This window comes from Olea europaea, chromosome 2 (assembly GCF_002742605.1).
Source record: "Olea europaea var. sylvestris chromosome 2, O_europaea_v1, whole genome shotgun sequence".
Classification (NCBI taxonomy): Eukaryota; Viridiplantae; Streptophyta; class Magnoliopsida; order Lamiales; family Oleaceae; genus Olea; species Olea europaea.
The window spans coordinates 13,400,218-13,422,363 of record NC_036238.1 but is presented as its reverse complement, the minus strand read 5'-3'; the positions used below and the strand labels follow the sequence as shown (position 1 = coordinate 13,422,363).

General features: G+C 32.0%; 1 protein-coding gene and 1 pseudogene across 1 annotated transcript; both read left to right on the top strand.

Annotated features, from left to right (window-relative positions):
* Positions 1-11,099: 11,099 nt before the first annotated feature.
* LOC111411478 lies at positions 11,100-14,139 on the top strand. Its single transcript, XM_023042004.1, has 6 exons — positions 11,100-11,211; positions 11,381-11,896; positions 12,059-12,202; positions 12,539-12,631; positions 12,721-13,148; positions 13,328-14,139. Exons 1-6 carry the CDS (start codon positions 11,130-11,132, stop codon positions 13,916-13,918), a joined length of 1,854 nt encoding a protein of 617 aa, XP_022897772.1. The 5' UTR covers positions 11,100-11,129; the 3' UTR covers positions 13,919-14,139.
* A 1,293-nt stretch (positions 14,140-15,432) lies between these two features.
* LOC111375889 lies at positions 15,433-15,865 on the top strand (annotated as a pseudogene).
* Positions 15,866-22,146: the final 6,281 nt, after the last annotated feature.

Genomic DNA, 22,146 nt, shown 5'->3' with positions numbered 1-22,146 from the left:
TTCTTATGTCACGAGTAGAAGCCAGAAATAAAGGCAAAAATATCATTCTGCTATATGATGGCTTCAAATTTGTATTCAGTGAATGGTATTTTGGTCACAAGCAATTCTAGTTTAAGCAAAGGCAATTTCTACATGGCCATACAGCGAGGAGAACAATGGAGAGCACAAATTCGAATCTGAAAATTTTTATAAAACTCAAAAATAAAGTTCTAGGCCGAGAGGGTGGAATTTGGAAGAGGACAAATGGTGACTGCCGTCTCTAGAGCTTCAGATCAATCCTTAAACAGAGATTGTGGGAGATAATCACTCTCAGGAAGTAACGACTGGATCTCCAGTTGCTTCGGCGACTTCGGATAGCTACAGCCTCTAGTGACTGCCATTGAGGTCGCGACGGGATTCACTTCTTCGGCGAAGGTCATCGAGGCGACTGCATATGTGGCTAGCCTTCGATAGTGACATGCAACAATTGACGAGTCTCCAACGAAGGTTGTCGAGATAGCTGCCGGTGGTATCAACCCTCTGTAGTGTCCGGCGAACCTATTTCAGATTCCGGCCGAGGCACATTAGAGCAAATAGTTGTCGAATCTGACTAGTTAAAGCTCTTGCCATCTGCTGGAATATTGTATATGGGGTCACTGCGAGCTAGTAGAAATGGAAAACTATGTGGATAGTTGGATGTGGGATCAAAATTAGGTTGTAAGGTTGTCAAAATACCTCAAAATATGCACGCAGTTTACCTGTTTGCTATAATGCCTAAACCAGCTCTTCTTTGTAACGAAAGCAAAGGCAAGTCTCCAATTACACTCATTAACGCAACCAATCTCCAGCTACACCCGTCAAGAAATCCACAACTGCCCTCCTTTATGATTCTGTAAATTCTATATTGCGATGCTGTCAAGGCATTTGAATCAAGGGATTGTGAAATTCGATTTTTCTACATATCGTGCGAGGGAGATATGGTAGCTTGCTTTGAATCTGTTGCGAATTTATCAAGACACGCGTAGATTGTTGTTGTGAATTGAGAAATACAGCGAACTATTGAAAGTAATTTGGACGGGTCCAGTCATTGGCTATGGATTGGCTGGAAAATCAGTTGAGAAAGCTCTATTGTGGAATGAATGAGGCATCAGAATTAGGATCGCACATCGGATGCCCAATGAAGCCTCTGGCCAAAACAAAATACTTTTATCTTACTAGGTGTGATCCGTAGAACATAGATCCAATTTTTCGAAAATGTTAAGGAAACTAAGACCCTAAACTAAACTAATGAACCTGCCTTCCAGATGTAAATCAAAAACGCTGCCAGCAACTTCATTAAAATTCGTTATTGTATAGTCTATAGCGATTCCCATCGAAGCAGATGCAGCTCTTGCAATGAACTACAAAGAACCTAAAAGAAAAGGCAGAACATGGAAAGGTTCCGACAATATATGCAAGGGCACCACAAGAAGGCACCCAACTTGTCATACTAGAGAAGAAAATTTTAAATGCATGTTTGCTGGCCACAGTAAACTTGATAAACCAATTATATGATCATTCTCAGAGCCGGTCCTGATATTTTGGGTGTGCCGTGTGAGATTTTAAATGATACTCCTTCAAGTAACTAAAAAATGTATTAAAAAAATCAATAATATTATTTCATTGCAAAAATATGATATTTAAATTTTATTATTATTATTATTATTATTATTATTATTATTATTTATTTATTTATTTTTTTTACATACATGAACAAGAAGAACATAAATAAACATCAAAAGTATCTCTCAAACTTCATCAAACTTCATGTCATCAACAAAGAACCATCCAAACCACTAGCCTCTTCGTGCAATTTCATATAAGCAAACCTTGAATATATATATATATATATATCAAGTGTAAAACTTGAAATGCAACAAATCATGTAAAAATATTTATTCTCGCATTTATAGAAGCAAACTCACTAATTAAACTTTCGTAATCAATATTTTCTAGAAAATCTTACTCAATAGATATCAAAGCTAATCCATTCAATCGTTTAATAACTTCAATTTTGAAATATTTCTTTTAACAGATGAAACAGTAACAGAAATTGTCAATAATATTCTATAAGCAATATATGTATTTAGAAAGCAATCCAGTCTTTTCAAATAAGCAATTTATCAAAAGTCGTCTTTATTTATTTTTGTAAAAGATTTCGCAAAACTTTTGACTCTTGAAATAAATATTCGCCAAAAGATCGCAAAAAATTACTTGTCTTAAAATAATATCAAGATGATCACAACATGCTTTCAAATTAGCATCATCCAATGAGTTTAATTTGTTAGAAGAAAATAGAAATTCAAATTTTTTTTCATATGAATTGAATCGGTCAAACTTTCGTTCAAGTGATTCAATTGCTTGATCTACTATATAAAAGAAATAATTGGTTCTGAAAGAATCATCAAGTGGTTGTGCATCATCTACAGTAGCATTTTCATCTACTATATAAAAGTAACAATCGGTTTCTCTCTTCTCTGCCACAATTATTTTTAAGGCAATTGGAAAAGATGGTTTGTTTCTTTAATTCTTTTTTCCAAAAAGACGATTGGAGAAGGTGGTTGTTTAATTTTTCCTTCTTCTCTCAGTTCTCTGAGCGGTCTGATCTCTTTTCGACTTTTCCCTTTTCTCTCACATATTTTAGGTAGGTATACTATTTAAGAATATTTTATTTAAGGAAATTATAATTAGTTAGTCATATTATTATTAATTTTAATATCTTCTGCATAATAATAAAAATTTCATATTTTAAATATTTAATTATAAATAAATATACAACTTTAACAAAAAAATTTTGGTGCCCGTATAATTTTGAGACCCCGTGCAGTCGCTCAACTTGCACACCCTTAGGGCCACCTGTGATCATTCTGTATATCCATATCCAGCACCATGTGCCCTAATGAAGTAGATTGACTTCCATTAGCAAATGTGGAGACTGTTATTGTGCACCACAGCGTCTGATACTAGTTATCGAGACACTGCCGGATGCAAAGAGAATTTTGAGGAAAATTTGCCAAATACACCATCTTCATGTGGCAGTCAGTGCTTCCGTGGCAAGCGCCCATGCCCGCATCACGTTCCAATTGCCAAAGCACACCACAAGCAGTGCCTATCGGGGTCATTAAATGAGATAAAGATAAATTATCATTATATTTGATAACTTATGACTTGATTTTATTAGTTTTCTTTATTAGGTAAAACTCGAGGTAGCTCGATGAAATTGGAAGAAAGCAGAAAAGCAGGGGAAAATATAATTAATCCGAAGTTTGAGGACAAGCTCACAAACTTCCAATAGTTGATTCGAACTTAATATCAACGATGTATGAATGATTGGAAGCAATTGAAAGATAAAGGACTTAAATTATATCAAAAAGACTCAAGAAGTATCTTATCCAAAAGAGGGGACCAAAATGGAACATGACTGAAAGTTCCATCCCCACGTGGGAGAACAGAGCCAGCGTGCCCATGCTGGCTCGGTGAATTTTGTATCGAGAGTTGAGGTTTTGTTCGTGCTCTTTGATTTAAGTATCGGAGGGGAGACAATGACACATGTTGTTGCCTTTGTTTCAGGTACCGAAAGGTTCTATTTATGCTTTTTCTCAGTTCTCAAGCTCGGGAGATCTATCAAGTATAAGTTTTGGTAGCATCACTGGCCTCGGCTCTATTACCGACGCACATGTGCACTAGAACTTCAAGGACCTGGTGAAATTTTTATTTGAATTAAATTGGTACACAATTTTTGAAAGATTTTCTAGCACCTATAAATACTAAACAACGGCTATCGTTGTGGAGAACTCTTTATAGCCTCTTAATAAACATGTATATCATCAAATTCAAATTTAAAACTTTCGAGAGAGGAGATCAAACCTCAACAAGTTGAAGACCAATTATATCAAATGATTGAAGAATGCAACATTGAAATTGAAGATCAACATCTTTTGCATTATTTCATGATTCGGGTGATATTTTTCCATTATTATAGACTAGATTCGTTTTTATATTGGATGGAGATGAATATGTTGTTTATTTATTATAATTCGAGATTAGTAGTTTAATATTTCTTGTGTTTATTATTAAATTTGGCATTACAGTTGCATTTTTTAATTGCGTAGCTAACAATTAGATAATTACTTGATTATTATAGTATTGGAAGATTCACAATAAGTTTAGAACATGACAAGATTAAGACATGGGCAACATATATTATGAAAAATAATATCACATGTGCAATCATATAGATAATCTGAAATTTAATGTATTCTAATCATTCAAATTCATAGTAGGAATAGACTCAGGTCGTGATTAGAATAATATTAATTTATCTTGGAAAATAAAGTTATATACATGAGTTTTATTAATTGTTAAGAATGAATGAATAACACTAAATTACATAATTAAAAATTGATATGAATCATAATAGGCGGATTCGAAATCCAATACAATTATTCATTCATTGATACAAACCCAGTCTTACATGCTAATTAGATTCATTTAGAATAAATCAAATCAAAATTCTTTCACTTACATATTTCAAATTTCATACAAAGCTAATGTATGCTTGAATTATAATTTATTCCCTATGGGACGATACTTTCTACATTCCAAAATTATTATTTGTCAACGATTCTGTACGCTTGTGAGATTTTATCTAACAAATTTTTGACGTCGTTGCCGAGGAATAAAATATTTAATTTGAGTTTACTAGTTTATATAGAATTCAAATTTTCTTTTATTTCGTTTTAGGCTTTTAATTATATACATAAAATCTCTTGTTTGATTTTTTTTTTTTTTTGGCAGTTTACTCAAGATTTTAAAGAAATAGAACTCTTACTATTAGATCCTGAGATCGAAAGACCCTTCAATCAATAAAATCGAAAACAGAGAGAGAGAGAGAGAGAGAGAGAGAGAGAGAAGAGAGAAGAAAATCAAATCGAGTTCAATTACCACTAGATCAGCTAGAATATCCAATTCCACCAAAAGCAAATGCCAACAATGGAGAAGCTCTTAGGGATTCTTAAATCCCATACCTGCTTCTGTGCAATGGACTACCATTTATCCATCTTCTAGACATATCAACTTTCACATTCGACTAAATGTCATCAACTTGTTTTAGAATCATCAGGACATCAATTCTCTGAAAAATCAACTGAAAATCTGCATGAGCAGATATAAGCTTTTTCGATGTTTTGTGAGGTGATCAAGCATGAAGGGATTCAGGTGATGCTTTTCAAATTTATCTATTTCCTCTTACTTTAAAAGATAGCGTAAAAGAATGCTACATTTAGTGCATGCTGGGAGCATCGTTTCTTGAAATGGCATGGTGAAAAAGTTTACAATGAAATTCTTCCCTCTATCATGAGTTCATCAGATCAAAATTGAGTTATACACTTCATGTAGGAAGACCTCGAGAGCTATCCAGAAGTATGAGAAAGATTTAAAGAGTGCTTCAATAAGTGCTACAATCTGCACATTTTTAAAAATGCCCAGGTCTGCATTTTCTATTCAGGCCTACATCTTGAATATCGTAAAATGGTCTAAGCTTCAGCATGATGATCAATAACGACTATACCCAAAATCGAGCTCGTGGGTTTAAAGGCCGCACCTTGACCTTAGAAAATATAAACTAGTAAGAATATTATAGCAAAAAACATATATGTCTGCCAATCAAGAACTCAGAAAATATTAATTTAGTACTATTTCTATGAACATTGACAATTAATCGTTCCAAACGAACTGAAAACTTTTGCCAAAACAGCCAATAAAAAATACATTACAATACAAAATTGTTCTCAAAATAATATTTGATGTGGGCATTGGTCTCCTATACCAACGCTTTCCACAGTTAGTGAATATAGTTACAATCATACTAATTTACAAATAAAAAAAGTTTTATCAAATATTAGTTTTATTGACAAGAGTTATATTACTTATTTTAATAATATTATTTATATAATGGTCAATATAAATCAGCTTTTCCTTATAATTATGAATAAGTTATATATGAAAATGTTAGTAAAAATAAATATTAATTACTTTAACGTATAGTCAAACATGTAGTGTCTCTTATTTTTAATAAATAAATTGTTTTTAGCTCTGATGAATACAAATTATTCAGTTAAAATTTGCTTATATAATTATAAGTAAAATATAGAATTTTACAAGCTATTTACTTTACATGAATGCCATGAAAATAATATTTAATAATTATGAAAAATTTAACTAAATTTGAGTAATTGGGCATTGGGATATGGCTAGAACTCAAACCGTCCTTATCATTTCAAATTTGATAATTGGACCCTCATTTCAACATTTTCTTGTAGATTTTGTCTTTTCAATCTTCTTCCCTAACCTTCTGTCAAATATGGGTAATTGGTGCAAAATATCAATATCGTTTGTCTTCATTGCACAAAAGCTCATTATTATCAATTTTCTCCTTTATAGCATTGTAAAATCACTAATTTGCCATTTTCTTTAACATCTTCTCAATTAACCTCATCTATCCCTACCCCCATCCTCCACCGTCCACCACCGCCACCAATTACGCACCCTATCACCATCACCACCCATTCTCCTCATCATCCCAATGTGGCACCATCCAGGGACTTAGCTATTTTTATGTAATCAAGTTTCGTTTTTCAATATCATTTTGTTTTCAACTAAGGTAAAAGAGATTTTTAGGGATTTAGCTATTTTCAGCAAATTCTTGTATCTATCTTCTTATTGTAGATTACATGTACATACATATATACACACTATATTAATGCTTAAATTTCTTTTGCCTCACAAAATGATTTCTGAGGATGAGTTTTCTTCTTCAATCTGAGGATTCATTCAAGATCTTAATCAAAACTCCAACCTTAATTGTTCTAATTCAAACCCAACTAGAGGTATTAATTATTTTATATTATTTTAATGAAGAAAATAGACTATACGAACCTTTTGCCCAACAAAGGTACACAATAGAGAGACTTTGAGCAATGAAAGCAAACAATATGGAAGTTATGCACCAATTACTCGTATCTGACCCAATGAATTGAAGAAATGAGGCGGAAATGACCAACTTCGAAAGGAAATTGTTGAAATGAGGGTACAATTGTCAAATTTGAAATGATAGGGATGATTTTCGCAATGAGTGTAAAGAATGGGAAGTTTTTGTGCTGATTACCTTTTCAAAAATCATTTTCAACCACATGTTTTCAGGAAAAAAAAAATATATATATATATATATTACGTAAACTTAACTTTTTTCTTACTTTTTAATTACATATTCTCCAAAAATTCACTATTATAAAACTTATTTGACGAAATAATGGATATCAAACAGGAGCTAAGTATAATTCGTGTTTAGATGTTCTAAGGTGCATAAATATGTATCATTTACACATTAATGCCAATACTACGTGCAACACATGAACTTAAAAGTAGTTAGAATAAAAGAATGAAGAAGAAAGAAGAAAGAATAAAGAAAAGAAAAAAACTATTCAAATACCAAACGTGTTGCCTAAAATCTACCCTTATCAACCTTTTTCATTCCCTTTTTCTTTCTCCCTTTTCATTCTTTATTTGTTTTTATTTATTTCATATTCTTTCATTTAGCCTCCATTTAGTACAATTCATAAATCATTTATAAGTGACAAACTTTACTTTCAACCATAAATTCAATGAATTTACAAATACTATTCACTTATCCATTATCAATTTCTATCCATTTATAATTTAAATAATTTGTAAGTTCTTTCTAAATGGAGTCAACTTTAATTGTTAAATACATGATTTCCATCAGCTGCTATAGGTTAGGCGACCAGAATAACAAATAGGATTCAAAGGTTTGGGTCACAGTTAAAATATTTCATATATTTCTTACACCCTAGCTAAAAGTTATGCATGTTTTCATCCACGCTGCTCTTTTTTTTCATATATCTTCCAAAGCTTAAATTCGATGCACCAAACTTGACCCCGCCTTCATGTCCAATATTTAAGTTGACTTGTTGCACTTGATCTCTTTGCCTCCGCATCTCGGACAACTCATTCCGTGGCCAACTTGATCCTCCGTAGCTCTTGAACTTTTCTTTGGTTCCTCTTCAAGTTGAGTTGGATCTATGTAAATTTGTTATCTTCCTTGGATCACATCAGTTGGGCTAGGGCTAGAACTCGTCCTTAGCGTTTCAAATTTGATAATTACTCCCTCATTTCAACATTTTATTTTTGGATTTTGTCTTTTCCGTCTCCTACCATCACCTTCCGTCAAATATGGATAATTGGAGCAAAATATCCATATCGTTTGCCTTCATTACACAAAAGATCATTAACATCTATTTTCTCTATCAAAGCAGTGTAAAACCACAAATTTATCCCTCTCTTTAAATAAACAAATAGAAAAGAAAGAATTTATATAAAATGAGTAAAAAAAATGGTGCTAGAGTTCTAATTTTTAAAAAATAAGAAATAAAAAATACAAACGAGTTGCACGTAAAACAATTTAAAACATACTAACAAAAGAAAAATATTTCATCTTCTCACTTAACCCCATCTACCACCACCACCACCAAAATAATTAATAAGAGAATTAAAAGTATAAAAAAAAAAAAAAACAAAAACAAAACAAAAAACAAAATGGTTCTTCCCTATCCAATTTCACACACTGTCACCACTACCACCCCCATTCTCCTTATCATCCCAACGTAGCACCATCTAGGGACTTAGCTATTTCCATATAATCAAGTTTCGTTTTTTTAAAACTTTTTGTTTTCAACGAAAGTACAAGAGATTTGTTAGGAATTTAACTATTTTCAGCAAATTCTTGTGACTATCTTCTTATTGTAGATTGTATATACACACTGTAACTTTTAAATTTTTCTCTAATTTTGTTCAAATTTCTTTTGCCTCACAAAATGATTTCTAAGATTTCTTCTTCCATCAGAGGATTCATTCAAGATCTTAATCAAAACTCCAATCTTAATTCTTCTAATTCAAACCCACCTAAGAGGAATTATTTTATTTATGATATTCCAATGAAGAAAATAGACTACAAGGACCTTTTGCGCAATGAAGGAAAACGATAGAAATATTTTGCGCAATGAAAGCAAACTATATGGATGTTATGCACCAATTATCCATGTTGATGGAATGAATTGACAAAATGAGATGGAAATGGCCAACTTCGCAAGAAAATTTCTGAAATGAGGGTATAAGTACCAAATTTGAAATGATAAGGCCAATTTGCGCAATGAGTGTAAACGGTGGGAAGTTTTGTGCTAATTACATTTTCAAAACTCATTCTCAACCACACATTTTCACAAAAAAATATTTTTACCTAAAATGAAATATTTTCTTACTTTTTAATTACAAATTCTCCAAAAATTCACTATTACAAAACTTATTTTGACTAAATAATGGATATCAAACAGGAGCTAAGTATAATTCGTGTTTGGATGTTCTAAGGTGCATAAATACGTACCATTTACACATTAATGCCAGTACAACGTGCAACACATGAACTTAAAAGTAGTTAGAATAAACGAATGAAGAAGAAAGAATCAAGAAAAGGAAAAATTACTCAAATACCAAACGTGTTGCCTAAAATCTACACTTATCAAACTTCTTCATTCCTTTTTCTTTCTCCCTTTTTATTCTTTATTCCTTTTTATTTATTTCCTATTTTTTTATTTACCCCCTATTTAGTAAAATTCATAAATCTTTTATAAGTGATCAAACTTTACTTTCAAACATAAATTTCAATGAATTTACAAGTACTATTCATTTATGCGTCATCAATTTCTATTCATTTATAATTTAAACCATTTGTAAATTCTTTCTAAATGGAGACAACTTTAGCTGTCAAATACATGACTGCCATCAGCTGCTATAGGTTAGGCGACTAGAATATGAATAGGATTGAAAGGTTTGGATAACAGTTGAAATATTTCCTTTAATATAGATGGTAATTTTTCGAAACTGAAATTTATTTTTCCTTTTAATTTTTGGATTTTCATTTGCTGGTTGATTAATAGCAATTGATGGAATTTATCCATTTTGATAAAATCGCTCCGATTTACCAATAGTTGGAAACAAATGAGAGTTAAAAAGGGGTTAAGAAAGAAATTAAACTAAAGTTGAAAATGTTTACTACTATGCTTCTATTTGATTAATATCTTTTAGAATAGAAAATGAGCCTATATCATAAATTGATAGTTGACGAAGTCATAAAAAAAAAAGTAACAAAGGAAATAAATTGATAGTTGATATATACTTCATCATAAAGCACTCACTTAATCATTGTCGTTTCAGATTTTAGCACAAATTATAAATATTTGTTGAAGCGATCGTTTTTATCAACTTGAATAAACACGTTTTCCAAAAAGAATGGAATCTAAACTTTTGTTTCAAATAAGCAATCTTTTGTCTTTAAACGTGTTTACACACATTTTTTTCTTGAAATAAAAAAAATACTTATTTTGTCAATAAAGTATGGATTACTTTTAGATTAACTCATTTTTAATTTTGAAAAACGTAGTACTTGTTAAAAGATTAGTAATTTTTTAAACAGTAATGTGATAAAGAGATTGTTATTTTTTAGTAAAGTAAAATAGTTCTCCATTACAGTATAAACATGTGCTTAACAACCTAAAATTAGCATCATTCTTTTTTAGTGCCTGGTCAAACATGCATTGTAAACGTAATTGTGTGTGTCGCAAACAATATTACATTATGATTCACATCGAATTTTATGTTAATTCAACGAACTGAGACGAAAGTGGAGTTTGAGTAAATTAAAAACATAATTTTTACGAATTAAATTAAAATATGTGCTAGCCTCATTCTTAGTTGATAAAAATAGTACATTTAACTGTTAAAATCTAGTTTTTTACTACTATAATCATCATTCAAAAAATTAAGAATAAAGAATAAAGGGAAAAGGAAAAAGGGGCCGCTCCAAATTAATGGGAACTTCAAGTTTCCACGAACAAATTTTGTTAAGAATTTTTAAAGTTGCCACCAATAAAACAGTAGAGTCAAATGCAAGTGTAATTTATGTATAAAAGGAGGGTTGGTGTTTGAGATAATAGCATTTACTAGCTATAATAAACACTGTGAACACAATTGTGAAGAAGATGGATCAGTCGGCAATGAAAACGGATGAAGACATGTGTATTCTTCAGTCGCCTCTGCAGACGAATGAACACACGTTGACAAGTGAGTAACACTGAATTCACAAGTTTCTTTTTTAGTTTTTATTTTATTGATTACATGGCCTCTAGTAAATTATTATTGGTTTTTTATTTTAATATTTTATTGATTGATTTTCGAGAATAAAAAGATATGTATAAGCATACATTTTCCTTCAATTCGTGATATAATGCAGTTGGTGAGTGTTATTCTGATACTTGGAGAGAAGACCTGTCCCAAGCATTAAAAAAAGGCAAGTGGGAGACTATCGAAGGAATGATCCGCGAAAATCCAATTAGAGCATTCAAAGCTAAGCTAAATGATAATGGAGATACACTGCTTCTCTCGGCCTTCAATGAAGGAAAAAAGGAGTTAATCGAGAGACTGGTGGGAAAGATTATTACACCAGATTTATTGGCTGAGACTGACTACTTTGGGAATACAGCGCTTCACCTAGCAGCAAATGTTGGAGTTGTTGAAGACGCCAAAATACTAGTGAAAAAATGTCCCGAATTGCTGAATTATTCAAACGATGATGGACTTTTGCCAATTCAATTAGCTATGAGGCGAGAACGAGGAAATTCTCACATCATAACTTCTTACTTGTTACGACGCATGAAAGAGGAAAGTCGTTCCAACCTACTCAATGAAGCAGTAGGTGCTGGTGCTGGTGCAAGGGTTATGCGTTCTTTAATAGAAGCAAGATTTTATGGTGAGATCAAGTCTAGTACTTCCAACTTCTTTATATCAACTAATATATCAACATGCATGTGGATTTGATGTTGTGAAGTATCACTTTATACGGAAAAATAATCTTGAAAATCGTACTTTTTTCTTAGATAAAATCGTTAATCTTTTTCTGCTGTTATTTTAGATTTGGCTCTTGATTTACTTGAATTCAACAATAAATTGGCATGGGAAGAAGAGAATATCAGTCCTTTGAAGCTGATGGCTAGTGATCCGGGTGGTTTCAGAAGTGGATATCCCTTTACCGGTTGGCAGCACATAATCTACTCAAGTATATCTCTTCGTTTCCTTTCCTCTATTATTCATTATCAAATATGTGTCTGTTGTTTGCGTACTATTCGTCAGGCATATATATTCACAATACTGGTATTTGATTCTCAAATTTTCAGCATTTCTAGTTATAATCCAAATATATCAGCAATGTTTATGAGGGTTGTAACATGTATCTAAAATCAAACTAAGGTCAACCCACCCCAACTCAAAGCCTTTTTTGCATGATTATATAATGTTGTTTCAGAACCCAGGAAACAAAAGAAACAAGTTTTATCTTTGTAATCAATTAATCATATCTACTCCAATGGATTTTAATCAATTGTTTGCATTGCAGATGTTTCAGCGAATCAGAATGGGAGGACAGAGCATTCACAAGGTTGGTTTCCAGTGTACACGGCGATCTGGAATCAGCTTGCAAAAGTTCTAGGTACGAATATTCATAAGCAGTCACTTAACAAAGAAACCGAAGAAATTATTTAGTCATGAAGTAGTTATTGGGATTTGTTGCAAATGCAGTGCTAGACGAGGACATTCCTGGACTAAAATTGAGGCATCATCAAGCACTTCAACTAGTCAAAACCTTATGCTCAAATATTAAAAAAATGGAGAAAGCCCAAGAGAAACTTGGAGAGCCATTACTTTTAGGGGCACAGTATGGAATAGAAGAGATTGTCGGTGAAATTCTAGAATCTCTTCCTAGGGCAATAACTTACGTAAATGAAGATAAGCATTCAATATATCATGTTGCAGTAATGTACCGTCGTGAAAACATTTTGAGGATGGCGCATGAGAAGAATAAGAACCGGAATGCGACGTACTATCTAAATCCTGATGTCAATGAAGACAATATATTGCATTTGGTGGGATATAAACCACGTGAAGCTAGACTTGATACTGGCTGCGAAGCTATTTTTAAAATGCAGAGTGAATTTCAGTGGTTTAAGGTAATAATAATATTCTTTTGGGTCATAGGTTTAAGCTAAGGCCTGAAAGAATGTAGCACTCATAACTCGAATGTTGTGGTGGGAACCATTTCAGGTTATAAATCACTGACCAGTTTTTCCTTTATGTGCCTCATTGAATATGAAAATGAACTCTGACCAAATTTATCTTACTGATGCAGAAAGTGACCGACCTTGTGACGCTTCGAGAATCTACTTCGAAGAATAAAAAAGAAATGATACCATTTGCCCTCTTCAGAAAAGAGCATGCTGACATGGATGACAAAGAAATAAAATGGATGTCAGCATTGGCCTCTGCAAGCTCAGTTGCAGCAACACTCGTCGCCACAGTCGCATTTTCTGCCATATTCCAAGTACCTGGAGGAAACGGTACCTGTGGCGTACCCAATTTCTCCAAAACAAGTCCCTTCAGAGTCTTCGTCATTTCAGATGCTCTTGCACTTTTCTCTTCTATCACTAGTGTTCTAACCTTCTTATCCACTTTCATCTCCCGCTATGGAATTCGTGAGTATCTTCATGCCTTGCCCCAAAGAGTGATAATCGGTCTAATTTCGTTGTTCTTCTCTTTCCTATTTTTAACGATTGCCTTCAGCTCTGCATTATTTATTGTATTTTCTAATGAAAGTGACCGGATTCGCATACCAATAATCGCACTCTCTTTCATACCAGTGACCTTGTATGCCAAACTTCAGCTTCCTTCCCTTTATAATATGATCATATCCACATTTTATCCAAGCTTTCTCCGTTGGTAGATATTTCATTGCCAAGTATAATGAAATTAAACTGAGGATTTAGTATTGTAATTCGAGTGAAAAATGTCGTTGATTTTATGTGCATGTTTTAATTTGGTTATTCAGTTTGATGAGTCTGTTTTAAGTCCATGTTTTAATTTGGTTGTCTAGTTTGATGAGTCTGTTTGGAGATTGATTGAGTCTGTTGGAAATATAAGAATGAAAACGTATTTTATATTTAACCGATGTTAAGTGTATATAGTGATAAATAATAAAGTAATGAGTTAAATATTATTCTCATAACGACTATTCAAACCGACTGTTGATTTCAATTGACTTAGGTTTTCATCGTCTCTCTTCATTTCAATAAAATGAATCCTCGCATCTTTTAGGGCATCGGAGCTGGCTAAGAAGTCGATGTGGATAGTCTCATGGCTTAACTTTGCCAGACCTGAGTCACCATTTGCATACCAAAGACAGGACTTCTCAGTTCTCGTTTGATTTCACCATTTTCTCGTCCAGCAGTATAGCATTTATCCAATCAAGCCCCTTCATTCTCAAACACTTTACTTCAATTTTATGCAGAATAATAAGGGAGAGAGGGTGGAACCTCGGTTTTTCTTACAAAATGCTTACGTGTTAACTTTCGTGCCTCCTAGTAATTTTTTTTCCTTAAAACGGGGCTCATACAATGGATAAATAACCATCACAACACTGAGCTAGACGTTGTATGGGTGATGTTGAAGATAGATGGGTACACATGAATGTGAGGGAAAATGTGGAGGAAACGATGACTTCGTCTTATCCACTATTGGAGGATTTAGATGACAAAACACATCCTTACAAATTATTGCAAAGGACTTATATCCTTTGCAAGTTGAGAGATTGAATTTTGAGCAAAAACTCATTTTTCAAGAGGGGTTGAGTAGGGTAGGTGGGATTGTTGGGGAAGAAATATTTTTCTTTCCTAAATTTTTTAATGGTTTTAATTGGAACTTATTTGCACTTTTTGAAAAATATGCGATTGTGATTGCAATTATTTTTTTATTTTACTTTTCACCATTTTTTAAAATTATTTAAAGAGAAGGAGAAATTCATCATTTGATAGTTTTTTGAATAGAGTAAATGGATGGTATGGACTATTTGCTTAATGTTTATTTGATCTGAGGGTAATGTGCAAAATTACAAGGATAGAAACATTTTGAGCAAAAATAAAAAATAAAAAAATCCATAAAATTAAAACGTTTTGTAGTATTTATACAAAAAAGGTTAAATTAGGACCTTGGCAGCCCGCAATCACAATTTTCAGTGTGCGCCTTGGGACTGAATCACTATAAAAATAAAAAAACAGGAAAATCGTAACACATGAACCTACTCGTGAAAAATAAATTATACACGACTTGGTCGATGATTAGTCTCAAAACGAGTTTGACTCGAACATAGACTCGGGCTGAGCCTTCAAGTACCATTTTACCACCCCTAGCTCAGATAAGTCACATACTGAAAAAGTCGTGCCGTAGCTTTGCCTTGATAGGATGGTTTCTCTAGACAGCGACAACTATGGTTCCGACTGGCAATGGATCCTCTAGCGCCGGTCCTTCCTCCGGTAATCCTACTCTGTCGACATCAACTAAGAAAGCCAAGCGATTCGAGATCAAGAAATGCAATGCCGTCGTGCTCTGGGCTTAGGGTATGAACCCTATGTATGTTGGAAGTGATGTATTGGTTTTAGGTTTTGAAAAACCGTAGCCCTAACCCATGATGCAGATATTGTGGTTGGTAACTGTGCAATCTGCAGTAACCATATTATGGAACTTTGTGAGTTTTACTTTGAATTTGCCTTTTTCTTTGTGGTTAAACATGTTTATTTGATTTCCTTTATTTATTTATTTATTTTTATTTTTATTTTGGGTGTAATTAGGTATTGAGTGTCAGGCTAATCAAGCTAGTGCTATAAGCGAGAAGTGACCTGTTGGTCGGGGTAAAGCTTCAATGAAACCGTGGCTTTTTATTGGCTTTTATACATCAAACTGTTATTGCATCCAAATGAATTTAGGATTCGCTATTTATATCAATAATTGTTATATAACTATCCCACTCTATATCTATTCCTATTAAAATTTTAAAATTAAAAAAAAAATTATTTTCATCTACATCAAATTCCAATATTGTCCTTGCTAAATTCTTTTATTTAAACACTATACATTCACACTATTTTTATATATTTCACGCTCTAGCCCATCCCTCTTACAATTCCAAAATTTTAAAAATAAATAAATAAATAACATTATATTCATCCCCCATAATTTTACATTTAAGGAAATAACAAAATTAATATGAACTCACAAAAATGGTTAAAAACATATACCGAATTCAATTATCACTTTTTAATGCAGTGGCAAATGTGCACTATATTCTTGATCTTGAACACACCGTGAACAAAGTTTTCCTGAAGATCGGTATATGAAAATTTGTGACTCCAGCCGACGGGTTGAGTTTGTCCCAAGCTTCGATCCAGGATACCAATGCATCGGCAACCTTGTTGAAGTAATCGTCAACCTTGCCAAGTTTGGCCTTGACTTGTTTGGAGAGTTCATGGTAACATTTCTGACAGTGCTGGCATCCTTTGAGAGGGTTGCAGATTGGGAAAATGGAATAATTTCTTCACAAATGGATTGCTGGCTTTACCGTGCCAAATTTTAAAAGAATATAAAAAGGTCCGAAGGAATTTAATGAAAATAAATATTATTGGATGAGTTTAGAGTTATATACTTTTATACAATTTTATATATGTCTATTTAAGTAAATTTGTGTAAGGTTAGAAATATAAAATAATATTATTTTTAGAAGTGGATATATTTATAACAATGATGGATGTAAATACTGGCTTCCTTGAATTTTACTGTGATAGGGATTATCTTAGTTGAATTGATGAAATTGGAATTTATTTTTGCATCATGAATACAATTATTGTCGAAAGATGCTTCCTTGAGTTAATGGCATTATTGAAAGCCGTTATACAATTAGAGTTAATGATTTGGTTATTGGATATTGATAAGTGTATTTTATACATTTATCTGGGATTTTAAATAATGATATTTTGTAATTCTTTTGATGAAATATTACCTAATTTGTTTTGCATTATGTTTAATAAGTAAAACTCATGATTTGATAAAGAATTGAAGAAAAATAATGAGTACGGGCTCAATTGTAAAAGATCCAAAATTCTTAGATTAAAATGTAAATACTCAAAAGTTGTGATCGACCTCACGATGAAGATTCAAGAGTGCCTGGTGACAATAAGATGAGAAAAGAAGTCAGGAAGATGAAATATAGTCAAAGAATTATCAAATATTAATTTTCAGCCAAAAAAGTTATGCTCTAGATTTTTAGTCCTAGATTGCAATCCATTTTGGGCATAGCAAACATTCGAATTGGAGAAATAGTAATTCTAAAATAATTGTGGCTCTTTGACTTAGCTTTCTAACATACTTCAAATCACCTTATTTAAAAATCGGAAGACAAAGTGATGACAAAAATACTGAAAGTTGCTCAGGACAAGCCTAGGCGCGCACCTAGGCCTGTAGAGGAGGCGCGCACCTCTTCCTCTTCTGAGATGCTTGAGGCTACCTAAAGGGTTCAAGCGTGTGCCCTATTTTGCACTAGGCTCGACATAATCACAAACAGGAAAAAAAATCAAATTTTCCTTATTTTATTTTGGTAACAATTTAGTGCACTCTTTTTAACATCCTATAAATTGAAGAGCATGCCCAGAAACAAGAGAGGACCGATTTTTATCATAGTAGAGCAAGAAAAGAGAGATTTTTACATTCAAGGATTGAAATTGCATCGCTCGGAGTCGAGTTTCAAGCGAATAATTGAAGATTTCACGCTCTTCCAATGTTTCGAAGCCTCAGGTGATGTATTTTCTTATTCTTTTGTGTAATTTTCATTTGGCAGTGTTAGGCTAGATATTTTTATGTATTGGATGGATGACAAAATCTGTTAATTTTTAGTTTTTATTTCAAGACTCTTCGTTTTTAGTTAATTCTTGTGTTTATGATTTCATATGCATTAATTATATTTGTTTTAATGTTTGCACACCATTGTGACATATATATTGCTCATTTATAGTGTTGAAAAACTCACAATAAGTAGAACACTATATATTTAGCACATGGATAATAGATATTAAGAATAATATTTATGCCGTATGCGGTTGTGTGTAGTAATCATATGATTAAATGCATATTTTTCATATGAATTCAGACTAGGAGAAGGATCGAATCGTGTTAAACATATATTCGGTATATATTGAAAAAGAATATTGAATATTATTGGATTATTGACAAACACGTTAATCATACTAGTTAACATATATCTAGAATTAAAACTAAATATCAATAGAATTTGGATATTTAATACATTCTTCTCGTATTCAATAAAAACCATTTTTTATTGTTTTCATAGTTAAATTTAGGACAAAAACCAACCATCAATTTCTTTTGTGTCACATTAGATCAAATTTGGTAAATACTAGTAAACTAGAACTAAACATTATTCCTCGTGGGACAGTACTTTAACTCACTATATTATTACTCGTCAATGATCACATGTGCTTGCGGAATTTCTGAATGGATATATGAGTTTGGTGGTGAATTTTTTTTCTTTACTTTGCATTTTGATTTAAACTTATTTACTGATTTTGAGGCGTTTTTGCTTCTCTCATTCAGATTTTGAGAGTTTTCTTGGTTCTTTTTTAGAACAGTCATTTCTTTGGTTGTTTATTAAATAAATGCTTTTGGTATAAGGATGCCAACGGGCCGGTCCGGATTCCCCCATCCCCTGTTCCATACCTGCTCTGTTACCTATTTAAGGTGGGTTGGGGCGCGGGGGAGGGGGGGGTTATGGTGGAGTGGCGCGATTAGGGGGTGTTGCCCCGTTTACGTTCTCGTTTAATTTTTTTTCATTCATTTTATTGTCCCCATTCATTCAACTATAGCAATAATATAGTTATCAAAATTTTAAATTAATTTATTTATTTTTAAAAGTTAAATTATTCGAATATATTTGATAAACTAAGGTTTTTATTGTTTATCATATTCCTTAAATAATCTAAGTTATCATCTTCTATTAGAATTAATGAAATTTCGTGGGCTTGTTTGAGCCCTATTATTTCCTAATAATACATTTTAGAATAGCAAATTGATGGAGAATGTGTGGTTAAAAAATAAGGAAAAGTTTTGAATTTATGTATTGTTGAAAAGAAAAGAAAGAAAAATATATTTAAAAATAAGGGGAATCAAACAAGGGTTTAAAGTATTGAATTCTTAATAAAAATATAAACGGGATGGGCCGGGCGGGGACCTCGTTACACGTACCCACCTCGGGCCTGAATTCCCTGCCCCAAACCCACCCCAATTACCCGATTAAGCGGGTAATCCCAGCTTTGTTCGGGGCGGGTCCTTGCAGGCATCGAGTTCGACGGATATTTTTGTCATTCCTATTTTGGTAGCTAGATAGATTCAATTTCATAATTAATTTAAATGAACAACTCATCAATTTGGTGCGGCAGATAATTTGGAGACCCTATATGAGGTGTTAAGAGTTCCCTTCTTTTGATGGTATCAATACAGTAGATTGTTCTATGTGAAATCCAAAGACTTGCAGCTTCTATTTTGTAGATTTATACGTTGCCGGTGGTGTTTGATTTGGAACTCATTAAAAATGTTTCTAAATTTCAGAGGATAAGTTTGCAAAATAGCGAAAGAAAGTTTCAGATTTTGTAACCCCTTTTTAGATTGAAGTTTAAATCAAGATGATGAGCTAATTCACTCTTTGAAATTGATAAGTGACTTGAAAGTTTTTAGTGGAAAACCTAGTTTTTCTTATCTTTTTTTTTTTATTGATTTAAAAAATAATAATAAAAAAAATAAATAGCTGGTAACTTTATTTCAACGAGTAGAAAGTTGTTCAAGTCTTTAAGAGTGTGAAATTACAAGTAGCCTCCATTTGGCAAATCTATAAATCCACAAATCATTTATGAATTGTGGATTTTGATTTTTAACCACTTGTTTTAATAAATTTAAGTGTTGTAAAATAAAAAGATAATTATTGATGATTATTTAGAGTTATCATAATACATGAATAAGTCTTATATAGTTTAGAAGATCTATTTTATTTCAATTGTAACTCTTATTTTGGATTTTATAAATATATGGCATTGATTCATAAAAATATACAATTGAATTTTGACTCTCTATTTCTTCTCTTTAGTTTTATAACACGTTATTAGCATGAACACTTTTATCTAATCACTATTTTTTCTTAGAAAATTTTACTGGCCTCAAGACAATAATTAAAAAAAAAAAAAAAAAAAAAAAAAAAAAAAAAAAAAAAGAAGAGAGAGAGATAGAGAGAGAGAGAGAACTTTTTCCAACCAAGAATCTTTGCACTTAGTCATCACCCACCCCCCACGCCCGCCCCCACACCCTTTCGTCTTTTACAAAACCCATAATGATTTTACAAAAAAGTAGCCCAAATCTGCCATGGATATCCTAGAAAAGCTTCTCAAATACAAATTCCACATCCTTTCGGCCATTAATTTATGCTTATCATTCGTTTTTATCATCTATCTCGCACCTAAAGTTCTTGATATTTTTAAGTATTTTTGACCTCTTCTCATCTCTACAACTCTCTTTCTCGTTGCTGTATATGTTTTTGGCTAGATTTCTTTGCTATCGACATTAGCCTCCAATAAAAAAGTTGGAGAAAGATTGTTGGATTAGATTACCGATTAGCTGAAGCAATTACATGTCGTCGTATGAGAACTAGAAGAAAGTTTTAGAGCCAAATAATGCTTTATTATTTCATTACATGGAAGTTTTGGCCAACGATCAGCTGGAATGATAGGTGTCTTTTATATGTCGAATTCCTTGGCAATGGATCTTGCTTTCAGATTGAGAAAGATGGCCCAGCACGAGGCCATAAAGCTATGGAACAAAACACGAAACTGAAAAGGCATGGACTGGTATATTTATTTATTACATGCTATTATATATGTTTCTTATTTATTGTTTGATTAATTATCTCGTTCTCATTCTTTTAAATATGAGTATGATTTACAACTATAGTAATCGTATATCTATCTATTATAAAAATTGTTGCTCAATAAGTAACATATTATTATTAATATTCTAGTTGGATTTTACTTCCTCCTGAAGAGCATAATTCAATAAAATCTAATATAAATTATGTTTTTACTCCTGAAGAGTAAATATATAATTTATTATTTCTAACAATAATATTTTATTGCTCTTGAAGAAGCACAATATTATTATTAATATTCTAAAAAAACTCGAGAAGAGCATAATATTACAATTTTAATATTCCAAAAGAATATTGATCTATTGCTCTAGAAGAGGCAATAATAAATAATAACATTTCTCGAAGTAGCACATGTTTTGAAGAATAAATCAATTTTGAATTCATGTTTACCCCTGAAGGAAAACATATAACTCATGTCATATTGATATTAATTAGCCTGTCTACTTGATTGATTACTATTTGATTATAAAATATTTAATCATATTCTTCGTAATTAATTATATTTTAGTTTATTGTAACGTTGCTCAAAAGTCAAATATCAAAAATTCGAGATAAATTATCAATATATTTGTTTAGTTGATAGTAAAAATATGTACACTATTCTTTAAGAAAAAATATTTTTTTTGAATTTATCATTTGCAAAAAATAATGTTAATACGATATTGGGTGCATCGAATATCTTTGAAAGTTCCAGAAGAGCTTATATTATTTTATCAAATAATGCAAAATTATATATTGACGATATTCATTATTCTAGCAAATCCAAAAGAAATTTGCTTAGTGTTAAATATATCCGCTTCAATGGATATCATATTGAGATGATGAAAGAAAATAATGTTAAACATTTTTGCATAACTTCTTTTGTGTTTAGTCAGATGTATATTAAAGAAAAACTTCATGCACTCCCTTCTGGCATATATTATACATTTATAAAAATGGTTGAATCAAATATTGTCACGAACCAGAAGTTCTTTGACCCAAAAATTTTGTACTTTGACATGATCGGCTTGGACATTCAAGAGTTATAATGATGCGTCGAATAATAAACAACTCACATGGACATCCTTTAAAGAACAAAATGATTCTTTTACCTAATGATTTTCCATGTGTAGCTTGTTCGCGAGGCAAGTTAGTCATTAGGT

Excerpts from the sequence above, each read along its gene's own strand:
- LOC111411478 (XM_023042004.1), top strand. The coding sequence starts at position 11,130 with ATGGATCAGTCGGCAATGAAAACGGATGAAGACATGTGTATTCTTCAG. Across the intron at positions 11,212-11,380 it reads GAATGAACACACGTTGACAA|TTGGTGAGTGTTATTCTGAT; the intron begins GTGAGTAACACT and ends GATATAATGCAG. Across the intron at positions 12,203-12,538 it reads GCAGCACATAATCTACTCAA|ATGTTTCAGCGAATCAGAAT; the intron begins GTATATCTCTTC and ends TTTGCATTGCAG.